The sequence below is a fragment of the Grus americana genome, chromosome 4 (genome assembly GCF_028858705.1).
Source record: "Grus americana isolate bGruAme1 chromosome 4, bGruAme1.mat, whole genome shotgun sequence".
Classification (NCBI taxonomy): domain Eukaryota; kingdom Metazoa; phylum Chordata; class Aves; order Gruiformes; family Gruidae; genus Grus; species Grus americana.
Window position 1 is genome coordinate 51,749,304 of NC_072855.1, and position 20,505 is coordinate 51,769,808.

General features: G+C 39.5%; 1 protein-coding gene across 2 annotated transcripts in view; it reads left to right on the top strand.

Annotated features, from left to right (window-relative positions):
- The window catches only part of GRID2 (glutamate ionotropic receptor delta type subunit 2), a 747,631-nt gene that overhangs the window by 496,902 nt on the left and 230,224 nt on the right, over positions 1–20,505 (top strand). For both annotated transcript variants that reach the window (XM_054825310.1, XM_054825311.1), the window contains exon 5: positions 16,809–16,862. In XM_054825310.1, coding sequence (XP_054681285.1) covers positions 16,809–16,862 — 54 coding nt within the window. The remainder of the gene's footprint in view (positions 1–16,808; positions 16,863–20,505) is intronic.

Here is a 20,505-nt window from a genome sequence, read left to right on the forward strand (position 1 = left end):
ACTTGCCTGGCCGACATACAACATCTTCGCTGGAAGGATACCTTTCCCTCACACTTGACAGGAGTCGCCTCCAGAGGCTGAGGGCCTGTGCCTTCTTCCCAATTGCCTTGTCAATTCCCCCTTCCCTAGACAAGGAACCTAGCTGCTTGGCCTCCCTGCCCTCCAGTTCCAGGCTACTGGCCCCGTTATCCCAGCAGCGGAGCAGCCAGGTAATAATGTGCTCCCCTGGAAGGTGGCTGAAATCTTTCCGCATATCTCGCAGCTCACTCAGGGACAGGGATCGGGTGATCACTTCTGGTTCTGACTCTTCTTGTTCTCGTGATGGTCCCGATTCATCATCATCTTTCACTAAGCGTACCGATTTCCTTGTGTATTTCTTTTTGTGTATAGGGGCGACTGATACTGGTATGGGTTGATCTTTTGGCTCGGCTACAGTGCCTGTTGCGGGGGTTTGGGTAGCTACGGTGCCTGTTGCGGGGGTTTGGGTAGCTGCGGGGCCTGCTGCGGGGGCCTGGGCAGCTGCGGGGCCTGCTGCGGGGGCCTGGGCAGCTGTGGGGCCTGCTGCAGGGGTTTGGGCAGCTGTGGGGCCTGCTGCGGGGGTTTGGGTAGCTACGGTGCCTGCTGTGGGGGCCTGGGCAGCTGCGGGGCCTGCTGCAGGGGCCTGGGCAGCTGCGGGGCCTGCTGTGGGGGCCTGGGCAGCTGCGGGGCCTGTGGGTCTGCTCTCTCCCTCTGGGTGGTGCTGTCTACTCTCAAGCAGTGTTTGATAGATTGTGGCCAGGGCCCAGCACAGTGCAGTAAGTTGTGTCTCCTTAGAATCCCCACAGCATTTTCCTTTCAAATATTCTACCATTTTATCAGGGTCTTGCAATTGTTCGGGAGTGAAGCTCCAAACCATTGGGGGTGAGAAGGTCTCTAGATACCGGCCCATAGTCTCCCACATGCCATGCCAGCCCTGACCATTCAGCCTTGGGGAAGATCCTTGGGTGGTATTCTTGAAACAATTTTTGCTAACCCTGAACAGGAGTTGGAAAGCATGCAGGAGACATAGCAATAGGAATATACTGGCCTGAACATTCCAAGGGTATTCAAAATTCTCAAAAATTGTTGTAACCAACCAAAAGGGAAAAGGGGAGGTGAAAGAGTGAGAGAAGGTATCCTCCCCTGTCTTTCCCATAATTGGGTGTAATTATTAACCAGTTCTGAAAGATACTGACCGAGGTACGGGCCTGACAGAAATGCTACATGCAAGTACCAGCTCAGACTCATGACCGTCGATGATATCTTATCATAAGTCATTATCACACAATACAACAACATGAGAACATACACCCCTCTCCCAGAGATGATAAACAGCGCCGCAGGGATTACATAGAGTAAACACGGGTTTACAAACCAGAGCCATGTGACCAAACAGAACAGCATTATGACCACCGGCTGTTTCAATAACATTATAGATGCTTATAACAACTTTGTTTTAACACACTTGGGTCAAACTTGTCGTTATCACAACCCTTCGTGCCCCACGTTGGGCGCCAAAATAACTGTGGTGGGTTGACCCTGGCTGGAGGCCAGGTGCCCACCAGAGCCGCTCTCTCACTCCCCTCATTCACTAAACAGGGGAGAAAAGGCATAACGAAATGCTTGTGGGTCGAGATAAGGACAGGGAGAGATCACTCAGTAATTGTTGTCACGAGCAAAACAGACTAAACTTAGAGAGGGAATTCATCTAATTTATTACTAGGCAAAACAGAGTAGAGGAATGAGAAAATAAAATCAACTCTTAAAACACTTCCCCCCACCCCTCCCATCTTCCCGGGCTCAACTTCACTCCCGGCTTCAACCTTCCCCCCCCTCAGCGGCACAAGGGGGACAGGGAGTGGGGGTTACGGTCAGTTCATCACACGGTGTTTCTGCCGCTTCTTCATCCTCAGGGGGAGGACTCCTCTCATCATTCCCCTGCTCCAGCATGGAGTCCCTCTCACAGGAGGCAGTCCTTCACGAACTTCTCCAACGTGAATCTCTCCCACGGGCTACAGTCCTTCACGAACTGCTCCAGCGTGGGTCTCTCTCATGGAGTGCAGACCTTCAGGAGCAAACTGCTCCAGCGTGGGGTCCCCCACGGGGTCACAAGTCCTGCCAGCAAACCTGCCCTGGCGTGGGCTCCCCTCTTCACGGGTCCACCGGTCCGGCCAGGAACTTGCTCCACCGTGGGCTTCCCACAGGGCCGCAGCCTCCTTCAGGTGCCTCCACCTGCTCCGGCGTGGGGTCCTCCACAGGATGCAGGTGGAATCTCTACACCCCCTCATCCTTCCTCCATGGGCTGCAGGGGGACAGCCTGCTTCACCATGGCCTTCACCACGGGCTGCAGGGGGATCTCTGCTCTGGCGCCTGGAGCTCCTCCTCCCCCTCCTTCTGCACTGACCTTGGTGTCTGCAGAGTTTCTTACATCTCCTCACTCCTCTCTCTGGCTGCAAAAGCTCTCTCTACAAGTGTTTTTCTACTTCTTAAATATGTTATCAGAGAGGCGCTGATTGGCTTGGCCTTGGCCAGCGGCGGGCCTGTCTTAGAGCCGGCTGGCATTGGCTCTGTCAGACACAGGGGGAGCTTCTAGCAGCTTCTCACAGAAGCCACCCCTGTAGCCCCCCCGCTACCAAAACCTTGCCACGCAAACCCAACACATCACAGAAGAGATTTTACTTTTAATTTTTTCTTTTTTTTTTTTTATTTTTGTCATAATTCTCTTGACTCCTCTAGACAAAACGCTTAGTGTGCACATAAGAAAAAGTACCATAAAAAGATGCACTACAAAGGTGCTGCCTATCCAAGTGGCAAGAAGTGGGAGCAAATGTGTCACAGTTTCCCTGGCTGCTCTTGCTGCGACAGCCAGGGAGAAGGGCTCTTGATCAGTAGGGGGCCAGCAGCCAAAAAGGCTGAAAAAACAGAGGAGGGGAATATCCAGAAAAAGCAATAAAATACCCAGCAAAGGCTCTGCTGGTGCAGTTTTCATCTGTCTCTGAAATCTGTCTTGTTGTCCTGACGGTGCCTCAGTGATGGAGATCAAACACGGAGTTGGCAGATGAGAAAGCGTGGTGACTCCAGGCAGAGGTCTGGGGCTGACAGGGACGTAAGTGCCCTTCGTCAGAGTAGGCAGTGCAATGTACGGAGCACATAGAGGGAATACGGTAGCTATAAAAAAATAGAGCTATAAAAATGTATTCAGTTGCAGTTGGTTAGCAATGTCAGAGCAGTTATGTTTAATTACACGGCAGTGTGCAGTGATCGTGGTCCCTTCTTGCTCACAGGTGAGAATGAGGAAGGGGTGAGGGACATGAGAAGGGTTTTCCCTCATCCTGTCCCTTACTTAGCTTTGGGAAATGGCTCAGGAAGCCCCTGATATTTGGCACAGCTCTACTGGGCTGTGCCAGCCTGTCTGCCTGGGGTAAGTTGGGATTTAATTAGACCTGAGATGGGCCATAATTATGGTCACATATTCAGAATTTTGCTTAGGTGAACAGCAAACTTCACTGTAATTTATTTCTTCATGATAGATGTATATTTCTCCTATTTCCTGCGTAATAGACCAAATAATGACCTTCCTAGATCATTGTAATTTTTTTTCTTTCTGCCTTTCTTCTTTTTTCTTCATTCTTCTGACTGGGTCAGCTTTGCACTCTGTATACTTGGAGGCTCACAGAGGTCTTCTGATGTACTTGCTCCCAGCTGAAAATACAGCCTTATAGCCAACTTGGTTTTCCTATCAATCAGTCTGCAGAGAATAGTGCTCTATCTTGTTGATCATTCTTGTGTAAAGCTCATGTATCACTTCAAGGATTGTCTGGCTATTGGTTCTGTCAGTTTGCTTCTATCACTGTCCAAAAGCAAAGACCATGTGCCCATAATATTAATAGTCAGAAAAGGAGAGATATATCACTGTTCTGGTTCAGGTTAGTCAAAAGGGATGATTGAAAGAATGCTACGAAAATGCAGTGCTTAAAGGTAAAAAGATGTTTGACAGTACCTGTGGGAAAAAGAAATGTGATTCTAGAAAAATTATGACATTCTGGAATGTGCCTTTCATAATTTACATCAAGGTATCTGTACCGGTAATTTCTTATACATATGAAGTATTTTCCTCACAGGAGTAATTTCATCAACTGAGTAATTACACTGACTTTAGAGGGACTGTTACCATGAGTCAAGTTACTGATGTTTATCAATGTAAACTCGAAAAAAAAAGGCAATTAAAAATTATGGGGTTTAGCTGCTTTTCCATGAAAAAATACAGTTGGAAATCCAGGCTTAGACTAGAATGGTCTTCAATACTACTTTCTGCAAAAGTTAAAAAGGTCTTCATTTTTCTTTGTAGCTCATTTTGGTAAGGCTATTGTCACTTTCGCAAACCTAAAATGCAGAACTAATTGTGTTTTTAACAAAGCGCATGCTATTTTTTTCTTTTCTGGAATGCTCAAATCCCCTTAAAGTTCTCCCACTCTTTTCACTTTTCTCCATCAAAGCTTTCCAATTTATTTTTAAAAGATGATAGCAAGGATCTAATTTAAGCCTCTTTGTTCAGTAAGCCAAAAGAAATGGGCAACTGTTCCACAATGAAAATTCAAGAAACAAGTGTTAGCAACTTAATCCCTATAAATTATTAAAGAATGTACGGAATGGCTCAAATTACACTGTGTATGTTTTCTGTATACTAATAGTTTTCTGTTTTTCTTATGATTGCAACCTTTGCCTCTCCGATAATACCTCTGCATTTTGATTTTAATACCATAAAATAGAAGTGGTTTAGAATATCTACCCGTACTTGATGGCTAGAAAGTTTCATCTATAAATGAACATGTTGGCCAATTGTGCTGTTCTTTCAGTGATAAAGTCCTTTCCAATCTGTTAGGATCTGTCCCATATTAGAGCTGAGCTATTGTCCCAGCTGCAGCTGTATTTCAGGTGTGCCTGAGCCTGCAGTTCTGGCATGTTTGTATCCCCAATATCTGTCCTTCAAAAAAACCAGATGCTGCTTGGACACTTTGGATCCAGATGCAAATACTGTGTGGAACCAGCTTTTAAAATAACATCAAATGATGATGAAAAAATGTACATATTTTCTTTCTCTTTAGGGCTGTAATATAATTTAACCTGTACCAGTTTCTGCTGAGTTGTCATACTTCTGCTGGCTTAACCATTAGCAGCTATAGGAACATGGTAGTACACAGAGTACTTTGTATTCACCTTGAACCTTATTTTGTTAATAACTTTCAATGATATACATGAAGGATTTCAGATCTAATGTATGCAAACAGATTTCTGGCCAGCAGTTTTTTGGGGAGAAGCTGAATCTGAACTGTTGCATGACTGATGATAGGACAGGCATTGCTTACCATAAATATGTTCTGGAAATATTAAAAATCTTTAAATTATGGCTTAGGTTCATGTAGTTGACTGCCTGAAAGTACGGTAATAGCAGGATTTCCCACAACGTGGAGATATTTTATTAGGAAAATTTAGAACCATTATGAAAAAAGGCTGCTGTTTTGATCCATGCCCTCTCTAAGACTCAGTGAGTCCTTGTGCAGATCTTCTGGGCTTGCAATGCCTTTGGACCTTTAGTAAGAGTGATCCATTTTATTGATCTGCTGTGAAGCACAGAAACTAAAATGGCCGATGGGCTTCTCATTTGATATTGCAATTTGGTGGTCAGAATATTTTCAATATGTTTAGAATAGATTTTGTCTTGGTACATGTACTGTTGAGAGGATTTTTTTTCATTGGGAGCTTCAAGCCTGCAGCCAGTTAGAACTCTATTAAACTGCTCTTGATTCTCAAACTCCTATTACCAGAAAAAAAACGCTTTCAGCCTGCATACTCGGAGAGGAGCTGAATGCTAAGTTTATGGACAAGTCAGAAATGCAGGCTATCTCACTTGAACCTCTGCCACTGTTGTTCTCTACAGATATGTGAAATGACAGGAGGGGCACCACCATAAAGCTGAAGAGCAAAAAGAGCTGATGGCTTTAGTGATATTTTGTCACTTTAACAGTGACCTTCATTAATAATGCCTGTGATAGGAAAATGAAATATGTTCTGTTTCAGTAATGTCAATGTGATGCTTGGCAACAAATTCTTTTTAGGCGGACTGTGAAGAAGAAAGAAGAGCAGCACCGTTAAACTCTGTAGTATATGATGTTTAACATTTTCCCTCCCATGTAGTCAGACTAGATCTTGAGTTTGCTAACAGATGCAAAAGGAGTTGAAACCATATTTCCGTATCACTAATAAAATACACAACATGCTGCCAGCATAATCAGGGCTGGATTTTCAAGGCACTCAACTTACATTTAAAAACCTGAATGGAATGGGCAAGTTTTCAAAATCACTCAGCATCCTGCAGTCCCTGCTGAGGAAAATCTGGCTAATTTATGGATACTGAGCAATTCAGAGGGTGTAGCCCTAAAATATTCCCTTGATACTCCTGGAAAAAGAAGGTGAACTAAGCCTTTCATTTTCAGTTTGAAGTTATAAATTCAATATATATGCTTAATAATTCTCCTACTTAAATTCTTTCAAACCTTTGAAAACAACAGCACTCATACCTAGTATCAGAAAACAATCAACAAAAACTGGCCAAATCGACTGGTTTAAATTTAATTGGTATTTTTAATTTTTTTATTAGAGGTGCTGTTACCTGGGGTGGACAGGAAGTTTTTTATGGAAAATAACTGCTCTTAAGAAAAGTGGTATTTTATCTTTGGGTGTTTTGTTTGTTTGCTTTTAAACAGTGGCAGTCGAAACGTATTTGTTCACACTACCAAATTGCTTTCTGAATCAGTCACCCTGTTCTTGTATTGCTGTTCTCCACTTCCTTCCTTCAAGTTCTTCCTCAAACCCCATGTTTTTCATCCTCTTTCTGGCAGTGGTTTCCATCCTAATTAACTATTCTTCTCATTTAAACTGGTGTAAAGCAAGAGTAACTGCACTACAATCTGTAGAATTAGTCAGGTATAAAATCAAATATGGATGAGAAGGGCAAGGTTATTTAAAATACTACCCTTACATGATTCCTTTACAAGTTTTATTTGAATCAATGTCCTTTTGCTGAGTGCAGTCAACCCATACTAATGCACATTGGGAAGGAAGCTTGTGCCTCACAACTGTATTTTTTATTTCAGTCTTAACTATTCACTGCCTTACTAAAGTGATAACTTTATCTGGTTAATCATGATTCCCAATTAGAAACATTATGTATACGTTTCCATATTGGCAACAGGTTTAAAGAGATAGTAAATATGAATTTGCATATTTTTATATGAGCTACCAAAAGAGTATATGTTGAAATTATGACAGATACCATTTTATCATCTGTATTTATTTTCCCTGCAGCCTCCAAAGCTCTCTTCACTAGCAGCCCAATTACCTAAAGTGTACATTAAGAATGATCCATTGTCAAACTGACATTCCTTTTTCCTCTACAAGTTAAAGTCTATAGTTAATGGCTGTTTGTCTGAGCTTCTCATGTCATGTTAACTGGATATAAGGTTTTCTTCATATCAGTAAGGCTTGGCATAAACCTGCTGCTACCTATAAAGTCTGCAAAGTGTTAAAGGTAGGAATTGAACTTTTCATTCTGCCTAGAAAAATAATTTATTTGCAGATAGAATAAATTTAAATATATGAAAAAGCTTCATTAATGCCCAGCTTTCCCTGTTGTGGAGAAATTCTGGCCCTGGTGAAGCTGGTTACAAAGATGTCAAAATCAGCAAGGCAATTACTTCCTCTATTGGAAAACTTGTTAACAGCTTTCAATCTAGAGTGAGTTCACTCAAAGGGAAGGTCTTGAAGGAGTTCAAGTGTCGGAAATGGTGAGGTGTGTTCAAAAGACAGTTGGGAGAAGTCTCTGATTCTAGCTCTTAATCTATACAGAGGAGGAAATTTTGAGATTTTAGTCTAGATTTACACTTCATATGTTTGATTCTTCACCTTCAAAGGTGATGACAACCAGTTTGATTCAAAGCCTGTGTTCAACCCAAATACTCAAGTTTTCTGCATAGATTTCAGACTTCCAAATGGAATTCAGCTTAAAAAAAAAGAAAAAAGTAAGAGATAAAGAATAAGAGATCTTCAGGCATCAATTTAGTACTATCACTATGAATTAAAAAACCTAGTTATGTATAAAAGATTAAAAAAAATTCTTAACAAAAAAAAAAGGTACAGGCAATTGTACAACAGTAATGAATTTGAGTTTCTGAATTTACATGAGGGTTTGAATCACTTTGTTACTTTGAAATAAGCAGTTTCTAGGTGGGAGGTACATTATTGTTCATTGAGAATACTATTCTTCTGCTTTCTAGCAACAGTCTTCCGGTGCAGATAGTGTAATGTACTCACAGTTCTGAGTTAAAGCCAAGTAGTTTCAGAACAGATCCGTGGTGTTCTTGTTGGGTATGGTTGCTTTGGTTTTCTTTCAGTGTATATTACAAACACTTTTCATGAGGATAATCAGAATATAAACAAAAACATAAATTTGGAAATAGCAAAACTGACTGTAAGAATAAAATAATCCTTAAAATGAAAGACACTTAAATTACTTATAGCTAATGTTTTAAACCTATAGTCTACTGGCAGACCTCAGAGGAGGATGCACAACTTTATATTCCTATAAAATAAATACATTATTAGATTTTCTCAATGGTGAAGGAAATGAAAAATTTGAAATAGCCATTTCTACCAGACAGAATGCGTTTTTATTTTGTGTTCTCAATATAAGCCTATGGTCATACTCACTGAAGTATTAATGCTGTATTTATTTACTGTTATTGAACATTTAATTGTTGACTGTTTTCTTTAGCGTGGGGCTGATATCTCTACCTGAACTGCCTCCATCTCTTAAAATCTTAGGAGAAGGGAGATGAAATCTTCCCTGAAGCTTGACTTGTTTCAAATATAATTAGGATGGCAAGCCAAGTCATTATAAAACTAATTATTTAGTGGAATAACCCAATTCTTTTAGTTTGAAAGTATCACCTTTTGAAATAAATCTGGGGGAAAAAAATGAGGAGGAAAAACTGATCAAGTACTTCAACTACTTCTTTTTCAAAGAAATGCACTCTAATGAGACAAGCAAACGAAGCCGTATCAGCCATCTCACATGTCCTTAGGAAGAAACTAGAAGACATCTTTCCCCACTTCCCTGTACTGAGTGTTGTAGAAGCTTTGCTTTTTAATCCTTGGTAACTAGATGACTAGTGGCCTAGGGATTTCTCTATCAGGTTTCACCCAATGTATTCTTTTCTTTTCTTTTTTTTTTTTTTTTTTTGCTTAGAAGGAAAAGAATCCCAGAAAGAGATGATGCTGCATAAGAATAAAAATAAGTATTGCGACATGTGGTTTTTGCCCTCTCAAGAGTGAAAATGGGTAGATATTAAAATTAGATTCCAAAAATATTGCCTTTGGTGAAGAGAGATTTTTATGAGCTTTAGTTTCTGGTGTGCAAGAATGAGCTTTATAAATCAGCAACTGATTACCCTACTGAGAAGCTCAAAGGCTAAGAGTGGAGACACAGAAAAGGTCTTGCTGTGACACCAGCAGGAAGAAATGGTACGGATAGCCTGATAAAATAGTGGTGGTTTAATGAACTAGCAGCTAGAAGACAAAAAAGCAAAAAAACCACAACCAACTAAACAAACAAATAAAAACCAAAACTTTGAGACAAGCTCAGAATTTCCATGCACAAGTCCTGCAGTGTTTAACATAGTGCAACATACTAAATAGTACAACTCCATGCATGTACTTTGCCAAACTTTGTATCAGTTAAGGTAGTCTTCAGTTTATCACCTTTCTTAGTACTACCTGTACATTAGCTATTTAATAGTCTTTCACTTTCATGTTTTGCTTTGCATACCACTGCTTGAGGGAGCCATCTGTACTACAGGAGACAGCTCCAGATGCCCAAACTAGTCAAATCGCATCTCTTATGTTAAAGGAAATGTTAACAAATGGTCTCTGACGACTTCTATCTGTTTCACGGTTGTTTTGGTGGAAGGGAGGCGGCTTCCTGTTTCACATATGTGTACAAGAAGACTGATTTTTATCATATCTTAGTGACCAAGAAGTAATTGCATGTCCCTGGGAGAGAAAATTAGGTTGAGGCATATATTCACCTATTTAACCGCAGTGGTGACTCCAAGAGGTTGGTCTATGAAAAAACACGGGCAACAAATCTAGTAGTATTGAATGAAAGCAATTCACCAGTCTTCCAGCTGGAAGAGTGCAGTTCAGATTACAAGACCACATAAATGGGACATATTGTAGACAGAGGATGTTTGGAAGAGGTTAGCAGGGAGTTTGTGTCCCAGCTCAACTCTTGGGAAAACTAACTTCTAAATCACTTTCTAAATTATTTCAGTACAAGTCATTTCCAAAACAAGGGATTATGCAATGCCATCTGTTGGCTTTTATAAAAAATCAAATGGAAAATGTAGTTTGCTTGGTGGTGGTCCAGCAGAAAGAAATTCACAGTCACTACCACAGCTCCTGGTGGAGCAGAAAATTAACAGGATGGCCATCTCTAGTTAGAGACACTTTTCTTCAACATTTTGAGAAATGAGTCATGGCATCTGGGTGACTTGTTGTAGAGAAGTTCCAGCTGTAGCAAAGGTAAAACTGGAGCCCAGGAGCTCTCCCCTATGTTTCAAACAGGAGATACTTGAGATGGCCAGATTCTGTATGGATCTTTTCATACGTGCAACAGTATTCCTTATTATGTGTTTGCAAGACTTGTCCAATTTTTTGCATATGAGTGGAGGTGAATTTTGAAGATCCGGACCAGTTTTTCTGGGTTTCCTTTGTAAGGGTTCTGATCTGTATCTTGTAGTTTTAGCCCACACCTGTGGCCCATGTCTATAAGGAAGAAGAGATGTAGAGAATGTTTCATGTCATTTTCCATTAAATTACATGGCCTTTTTGTTGGGAAGCTATTTTGCTTTCTTGTTTGTTATTGCACATGTGAAAAGGTTGCATGCTGGCACTACTACTGCTTTATTTGCTTTAGATGTCTTATATTTAGTCCATGTGAAGGTTTGAGTGTGAACAATAGAAATAGTTGTGATAAATTGTCAGGCTTTTCCAAAGATTCAGAAGTTCTGGAGTTACTGCCAATGACAGATGGTTTGTCCTTGCTCATCACTTGTCTTCTTGACAGCATTTTTCTGCTCTCTGCAAAATCTCCCTTGGTGCGTAGTTGAATTCTTTAGAAAAAGAAAATTATTTTCTGCTTCATCCATGTTCTTGCTCATCGGTTCAATAGCATCCGTGTTTGACTAAGTGGAACACCTTCCTCATGAAGCAGAAGTTTGATTTATTTTAATAGGGTGTTAGGAGGACTGCTGGAGTTTGACATGAACGTGTTTCTAAAGTTACAAAGATGTTAAGAATGATCTTTTATATCTATTGCTGTGGATTTCTATGACTGTGTATGAATGGCACTGCGTACTCGACAGGCTGTATCCTTTGCTGCAGGATTTATGCAACTAATGACACAACGTTTTCAAATACTCCGGTGTGAACTCTCAGTCTGAGCAGTGGTTGAGTGAGTAGAGTGAATTTCTTTTTCAGTTTTTCCACAATTTCATGAAGTCTATTTCAGAACTGGCCTGCTGACTTGCTGCTTTGATTCTTAGTACTGGAGAATTATGTGATATGGCATTAAAAATAACTGAATACTAACAGCTTTTAGATGAAAAATGCTGAATTCCAAAAAATAGTTCTTTGAAGTTGTTGGCTATATTGGCTGTCCTCTGCTTGTTCTCTGACACCAATTTAGTTGGGTGAGACAGGAATGTATGAGTTGCTATGGGCATGAGACTGCAAGGACGCAGCTCCCCAGTTCATACTGGAGTTCATCTGCTTATGTATGTTCCCTCACAGTGGAGGTACTCAATGGCACAGCAGAAATGCCATCTCAATAGCACAAAATACTTTTTTTTTTTTAGTATTGTTTCAAATATTTACCCTTTCAGTAAATAAAAACAGTCTGAACTGCACAACAGTTGATACAGAATTAATAAGTTTCTGCTGCTTTTAGCTACTGCTAGTACAATTCATCACAGTTAAGAAAGTAAATTATATTTGGAAGCACAAAAGCAGCCATCTTGGGTTAGACCAAAGATTGTTGCAGTGTCTTATCTCCAAAGGTGGCCATAAGCGAATGTCTGAGGGAGCAGTAAGAACAGGGCAGGCATATGTAATGCTGTCTCCTAATACTCTCCCAGCTAGCAGCTATGTTTAGCTTTACTGAGCTTTCTGCATTGTGTATAGCTTTGTGTGTTTAGTAACCCACAGCTGAATTCTTGTACAATTTCCTGCAGAGGAAGTGTGAAAAGAGAATTTGCCAAATATGCGCATGGTTTTCTTCGTTTTGGAAAGGGTCAACTCTCCTTCATTTAATATCTGTGTAGGATTTTGGTGTTCAGCCCTCATTATGAATGCACAGTCTAGTTTTTCTCAGTTTTAGCTTAAGAGGTGAGCTGCATAAACAATACATTCACCTGCCTTCTGTCTTGTATGGAAATTTCCAATCTGTCCCTTGCCTTTCAGGAGTGCACAGTGCTGCTTCCTGTCACAAAGCCAGCAGAACCAGCGGATGAATCTGAAACTTGCATTGTATTCAAATGCTCGGGGTCTTGAAGCCCCTAACTCCTACACACCTGCATCAAATTATTTTATTGCTTCTAATATACAGGATATCAGATTTCTTTTTCATTACTGCCCTTATGCCTTTGCAAGCATTATTTTGTACATTCGTTATTCCCTGGCACAGAACACAAGTTCATGCCAGCTCGCTTGATGTGCATGCAGATCTGAATTTCAACCAGAAAAAGGTCGCTCAGATAACAAATACATGTTTTAACTTTCTGAACATACTAGTCAGAAACTTTCTACACAACTGCATTATATACTTCTACTGGAGCTGTGTTATATGCAATTTCAGGTTATGATCAATTTTAAGCAGAACCAGCCATGCTTTTATGGTGTTTTTTTACTTTAATCTTATTTGTTATCATCCTTTCCAAGTGAAAATGCAGTGACTTTTTTAAGTAAACAAACCAGCAAATTCAGTAGGTAGACAAGGGCATTGTGGAACATTGTGTCATGACTGTAAAGGCTTACTGTGTCCTAGTAATGACTGTTTTACTGACGGATAATTGGATCTAGGTTGTGTTGCTGCTGGCTTTAGGTGGGGTTTTTTTTGACTGATTTAATATAATCTCAAACTTGTAAACTTGTGCTTAATAACTGATCGAGAGAATCTTCTGACTGTGAGATTACACATATGATTACTGTTAGTGTTTGAAGAAAACTTTAGGGTTGAACAACTTTTTCCTTCCAGCATCAAAACTGAAGGTTTACATAGTATTGTATTTATTTATTTTCTCTAAAACAGTGGATGTGCCTATGCATTCTTCCACACTGAAAAACATAAGCAGCACAATAATTGGAAAATATCAAAAGGATATTAAAGATGATGATGATAATAAGGTGCCCTGCAATTCATACAGGCATAGACAGAATGTGCACTGCCCAACTTTAAAGTCAATTAAATGGACAATATAGGCCTCACTGGGAGAACAGATGTTCAGAGATGAGGGACTGAGATGCAGGATCCTCATCCTGCCAAAATGGATAGCTGTTTTGTGAGTGATGTCAGTGGGAGCAGTATTTCATCAGGTAAGACAGAATAGCCCAAGGATGAAAAGATGGCCTTGAAATCCCAGTCTAATGCTAGGTCCCAGTTTACATGTAAATCTATATTGCATCAAATAAAAGAAAAAAATATCTAGCAACTTTCTCAGGGCATCAACAGTCATCTTTTTAAGCAACCACTGTCAATACTAGAATGAGCTTTCGGTGGATGGGCTAAGGAAAATGCCAAAAAGCTGCTTCTGGCAGACTGAAAGGAAAACTGAATTCTTAAATAAGGGGCTATTTGCAGCCCATCTAAACTTAGAATATATTAATTTGAGTGCCTCTGAGTACATTACAAGTTCAACTCAATTTGACATAAGCTTTTTGAAAATGGCTTTAATATTAAGTGGATTCATGAATGCATAAACTTTAATGGATAAAACATGATCTTTCTGCTGAGAAGTTTAAACTGTAACTAAAAAATGGATGCCTTTCATCTTATTATTTGCAGGTTGTGAATAAATCTGTGACAGGTAGCCTGAGCTGTTTGAAATAATAAGAGTGACTAGTAAGCCTCTTCCACAGCCTGGCTTAAGTGGTCTGTGAGCTGTACATAATAAAAACAGTGACACTTGGAAACATACTCTGTTGAAAAGGCCTTGTATAATTGAATTTTGAAAGCCTGGGCAAAGTAGATACACAGAACCAAGTATTTATAAAGAAACCAAAGTTTTAAGTGCATTAAAATCTGATCAGCTGAAGCTTCAGGTGCAAAGAAGTGATCAACCCCATTTTTACTGTATTATTAAAAACTGAACAGAAAATGTGAATTTTCATTATGTGGATTCCTTCATTCTGCAGTTTCAGTTGACTGCCATTTTGAAGCAGAGAAAAGGCTTAGGAGCCCTTTGTGAAACAATTATCATTGTCATTCCCCTAACACCACTGGGAGCCTTGACTCCAAGGGCATCCCTCTGGCAGGCTGCCTTGGAGCCCACAGGAACCCCAGGAGACCTCATCTTGACCAGAGCAGTTACAGCAGGGCAGATATTCCCGGCAGGATATCCTGGAGCCAGAAGTTAGGAGGGACAAGGCTGCCAGGAACCTGACAAGAAGCCAGAAAATGTCAGATCTGCTGCTTTTTTCTTGTTAAAAAAAATAAAAATAAAAAAATAAAAATCTGCTTGCTTTCGGCAGAAATGTATGTAGATTGACTAGCAGAATTGTTTCTGCTTCAGTAAGGGGTCGATTCATTTTTGTCTTATGGAAAATTTAAATGGCATTGCTTATGTTGTAAATGGCATACACTTTCCATGATTGGGAACCTGATATAAGGAGCAAATGCTCCCTTGAGAACTTTGTTACTGTTCTGCCTATTTTTAAGCTTTCTCTGTTCCTGGATGTGTTTGTCTTCCAACTGGTTTGATATGAGAGATCTGATTCAAACAGCCATGTGCCAGTTCAAGCATCCTGGCCGGGCCTGTTGTGAGGCCTCCCATCACTTAGTTATTCAGTTTCTATCCTGTTCCTTTATACGTGGACACCTGCTGTGGAGAATGCAAGAAAATATCAAAGCAACATGACAAAATAAACTGTTGTCAGCACAGTGAGTCTAAATTCCATGTAAAGTGAGGACCCTGATTCCTACTGCTAATAATATTGAAATTTTCCAGGACCACATTAGCGGCTATGACTTTCATTTCCCCTTATTTCTTATTGGTGCTGTGAGAGTTTCAAATAAGAATTCAGTTCATATACTGCTGGTCTTATTTTTTCCCTAGTCTCTCCAGATCAGAATTCTGATCTTGCCTATCATTCTGGTAAATAAGCAGTGACTCCAATTCTAATGGCCTTTGAATTAATAATGAAGGTTATCAGTATGGGGTCTTTGGGCCTCTTAAGATTTGTGGCTAGTTAAATTGTTCTCCTTTGGACATGGCACAGTATAAATTGCAATCATCCTTGGCAACCACTATTTGTGTTGGTAATCATTAAAAGCCAAACAGGTCTGCTGTGCAATGGTCCAAGTAATAACACCCCAGCACTAGTCATCTACTTGAATGTTAAAACATTGTAAGTTCCAAGCCTTGTTTCAATTTTCGTCTTTGGGGTTTTGGTTTTTTTTTTTTGTTTTAAGTCTCCAGTAGTTTTGAATTGTGAATCAAGATGAGCATGGTGATTATACAAATAAAGTGGGATTAATTTGGTTTTAAAACTATTTCAGTGTCAATGCTAATTCAATTTCATTTAGAATAAAATTGTAAAGGTGTTCAGGCTTTTCTATACTTTGTTTCTGGCCTCTCTCCTGTTGATGATTTCTTTCCTGGCTTATGAAAGCAAACCAAATGTATATTTTTCCCTCTGTTTCCACTGCGAAGGTGAATCAAACGTGACTCACCACAAAAGTGTAGTGGATTCAAGGAGGCAAAGAATAGGGTTGAGTGAAAGATGAGTTCAGTAGTACATTTTCAGGCCAGCATGGGGAGGCAGCTCCTGGAATAATTTTCAGCAAAGAAAATGAGAAGATGCGTGGGAGGAGGATTAGAGGCTCTCTGTGCGTGGAGCCTGGGACAGGCCATCGTTCATGATCCCCGTGACAGCCCTGTTTATCAAGAGAATGCCTTCCTCCCCACTCTTTGCATTTCTATGAGCACCAGCATTCATGGTGTGGGGTTTTTTGTTGGGTTTTTTGTTTGTTTGTTTGTTTTTAATTCACAGATTTCCAAGGTAGGTGTACACTGGAAAGGCCTTAGAGGCAGGAGCTACAGAAATCTGACAAGAGTTATATTCATTTTCAGATATTCATTTTCTACCTTCCTCTCTGTTGCTCCCTCTCAACACACGATATTAAGGCAAAAATGATTTCGTTTTCTCCTCAGTCAACTGAAACATATTCTTTTCTGTGATGCCGGCAATGGAATGTATTTTCCAAGTTTAATTAGCAAGTCAAACAATAACACAAATGCTTCTGCAGAATTTTCCTAAAGGTTTTCTATCCTCAGTTGAATAACAAAGGTCTTCAAGAGCATGTGCTTTGGTTTTGTCATTTGCAGAGTGCATTCATTTAATTTTTTTCTGGCTTTCACAAGCAAGCTGACTGATAGCTGGTTTGTTCTCTATTTCAGGTCGTGGAGACTAATTTGGTTGCTTTTGACTGTCACTGGATCATTATAAATGAGGTAACTGTCAAGTGAACATTGTGGTGAACCATGAATCCTGTTTTCAGGCTTACTGACAATATTCATACTGATCTTGACTTTGCCAACAGGAAGCAGTAGCTACAATAAAGTTCAGGCATGTTGGGGGAGTGGACGTTGCTTGATAAAAATAGAATGACAAGTTCTTGGACTTTGCTGTTTTGTCTTGCCTGTTTTAAACAGAAGTCCTTGAATGAATGAATGCAAAATAAAATTAAAAAAAAAAAACCCCAAACAAACAAAAAACCCCATCCCTTCTGAGTAAATTGAGATTTCACGTTTGACTTGAGCTGACTGTTTTTGGAGGATCTTTTTAAGGTCTTTTTTCATATGTAATCTTTCATAGTGGAGTGCTTGAGTTTCATTTATATTTTAATGTTTTTTCTTAATTAAAAAAAATAATAAAAATCTCATCTTTATCTTTCCTTTAAGAATTCCCTTAGAATTCAGTCATGATTGATATTCAAACTTACTGATATTAGTGAGAGGCTTTTTGGTGGACTTCTGGATCAGGTCATATGTAATGTTCATGAAGGGAAAAAAGGAAGAAAGTTAAACTGAGGTCCTATTTTTAAACTGTGAAATAGGTTCTTCCATGAACACTTGCCAGCTAAAATATGACAAGTCAATATGTGAAGTAGCGTTGCGTATAAAACATTGAACAATGCAGTTGTTCTTAGATTTGACAACATTCAGATTTTTCTTTTGTTTTATGAAAAGCAATTTAGGTCCAGAATGGCTGAATTCCCTGTGGAGATAACTCTCCCCTAACATGCAGATCGTGTGACTCCTGTATATTCTCAGGATAAAAGATTGCTTGGAGAATATTGCATGTAAATTCCACAGATTTACCATGCACTTCTGTTTTCATACTTAATTACTATATTTTTATTAGTACAGTGTGCTAATAGGTAATTTACTCCCACTCATTTTTTTCAAGGTTATAGTAAGGTATTATATCGTTGCAGTGGGATTGTACTTTGGCCTACTTGCTTAAAACTGGATTTTTACCCGGTTTTCCCTGGAGATAATTATGCCTCAGAAAGTGCTGTGAGGACAACCAGGTCCAGCAGAAATTATTGGTTTGGACCCTGTATTGCTCCTGACTGGTAATGTGTGTGTTTTCCAGCAGTGACTGGGGTGGGCCTTGCTGGTTGAGAACCCAGCTTTAAGCTACAGATGGTCATGGAACAGCATATGTGTTTTCTTTTTCCTGTCAGATTAAAGTAGAATTCACTTGTAGTGACTGGAATCTTGAAGTAGAGTGTTCATCTCTACTCTTCAGGCTTAACACTTATTATTTTTAAAAGAGCATTAACTAAATCTAAAGCAATCCACCGTTAACCTCTGTATCAATAGATTAGACAACAATTTCTTAGGCAGAGCCCAGGTATTGGCTTGCTGTTCAAGTTAAAGACAATGCTACTGGTTTTTCATTTTAAATGTTATTTGCATTGGAAGGTTCAAAAGAAGGTGCTTGCTTGTAGCTGTGTCAGCTCCTTCACCCTCAAAACCAAAATATGAACCAAGGATCCATTCCTAATGTACATGCTTTCTCTTTGCTTTTTATTTGGAAATTAGTGTCTCGGGGGGGGGGGGGGAATCTGCTTTCTGAGCATTGTTATTTGCACATTGCAGCAGATTAAACAGCAGAGCAATCAAAGTGGTTACCATTCTAAGCTGCCTTGTTCACTCCAAAACTCTTTCTCTGGGCTGCGGTCCCAACAGCTAGGACAGCTGAATGACATACGCAGAGCAACGTACGTTGTCCCTTCTTAGTTTTATAGTCTTGTATGTGAAATGAGTGAAAGTCATTATTAAGTTCATTCTGACAGACTGTGCTGTAAAACACTGTCATTAAAATCTCTGTATCTCATTCAGTCATCCCTGCTATTGGTTTTAAAGAAGGTGAACAAGTTTAATGCCATCTCAAATTAATCTGCTTCTGGACCTAAATCCATATTCCCACTTAAGAAACTTATTTGCAAGCTGTGTTTGTTTCAAAATGCTAATAATCTCAATATTTTGTGGACGCAAAAATCAGATTATCAATAAATCAGATTTGTAGATAATGATATAGAAAGAATCATGTTTTGTCCTATTTTTCCTTATCATTATGTTCAAATTACAACAGAAATGTAAATATTTCCTGAATGATGAACGTTGCATAACATCACTTGCTTATTGCAACATTTTACCAGTTCAGTAGTAAGATCTCAATGCCTCCACTTTGGCAGTGTAAGATTTGGAAATGCAGCGATTTACAGGCCCCTTACTGTGTGGCATATAAAATGTCTATCTTCGCTTCCAAGTCCATTTGACATGGCTGTCCATTAGCTGTTGATGACCACAGTACTTCCATATAACTGTGAAATGATCTGAGAGCTCTGTCCATTTCGTTGCTTACATGGATCTTTTGTGACATTTTAGACAACTTAGACATCTGTATTTGTGTGCCTATATTGGCTAAATTAGACTGTCAACTAAGTAACTGTAACACTGCTTCTCTGGCCTCCTAATTTGAAAATCTAAGATGATCTATTACAGTGAAAATGCATTGTTTTGCAAAATCCATATATGATTCAAATAATTCCTTGCATCGAGATATCAATTGAGCTGGAATTGTCTTTCCTTTTCCATCACTGTGCCAAGGGGATACAACACACTTATCAAGTATAGTAATACAAAAGGAAATACCACCTTCAGTTTTGTGATCAGGAATCTGCTTAGGCTTTGTGAGGTAACATCTGTTATTTTAATTGCTTGCTTTAAATGCTGTAATGCCTGGAAAGAGTTCCTTAATTTTTATTGTTCTGTTAGTTGCTATTTTGTGTAATACAGCAAATTTGCTTGAAGACTGTGTATCACAATGGAAATGTATGTGTGGGAGGAGGGGGGTTGTTCCCATAAAATGAAAGGATTCATAATTTGCTAAAGCATAAGACACCATATTAGTCCTTTGCAAATAATACAAATCTCTTCTGATCAGTGCAGTCAGCTGAGGAAACACTCTCCAAATAAAGCAGATGGTGCAATTCTTTATTTAAAATTTGCAGGGGTCATAGATTTGAATGTAGTCATGATCAAATATGCCTTAACAAAATGTGAGAATGGATTTCTCACACTCTTTCTCCCTCTGCTTGTCTGTCTCTGCTTGCTTCTTTTCCTCTGCACAATAGTAAATATTACCTCAAAAAGCCCAGGATAGTAAAATTGTAATTTTTTTAATGACTCTTAAATCACAAGTGTACAGTAAACTTAGATTTTATTTAGTGGAACTGAAGAAGGGGCATTTGTATGATTTTCATCACTTTTCTTTCTTTTGGTCTTTTTAAATGAAAGAAATGTCCTTTTTTTTTTTTTTTTAATCCATGTCTTTGGCAAATGTTTTGCTTTATTAAAACATTGCAGGTTGTCTTACTATGCTCAAGGCTGCTACCAGTTCTCTGTTACTATTGTTTACTCAAGGACAGCCCAAAACACTTTCCACTGCCTACAGTTACCACACAGGAAGTGAAAATATTAATGCTACTGCACAAAGGATTGGTTGGATTTCATTTGCAATAATGTGCAGAGTTATGACCAGCTCTATTGAAATTAAAATGGAATGGGTGCACAGAAAAAC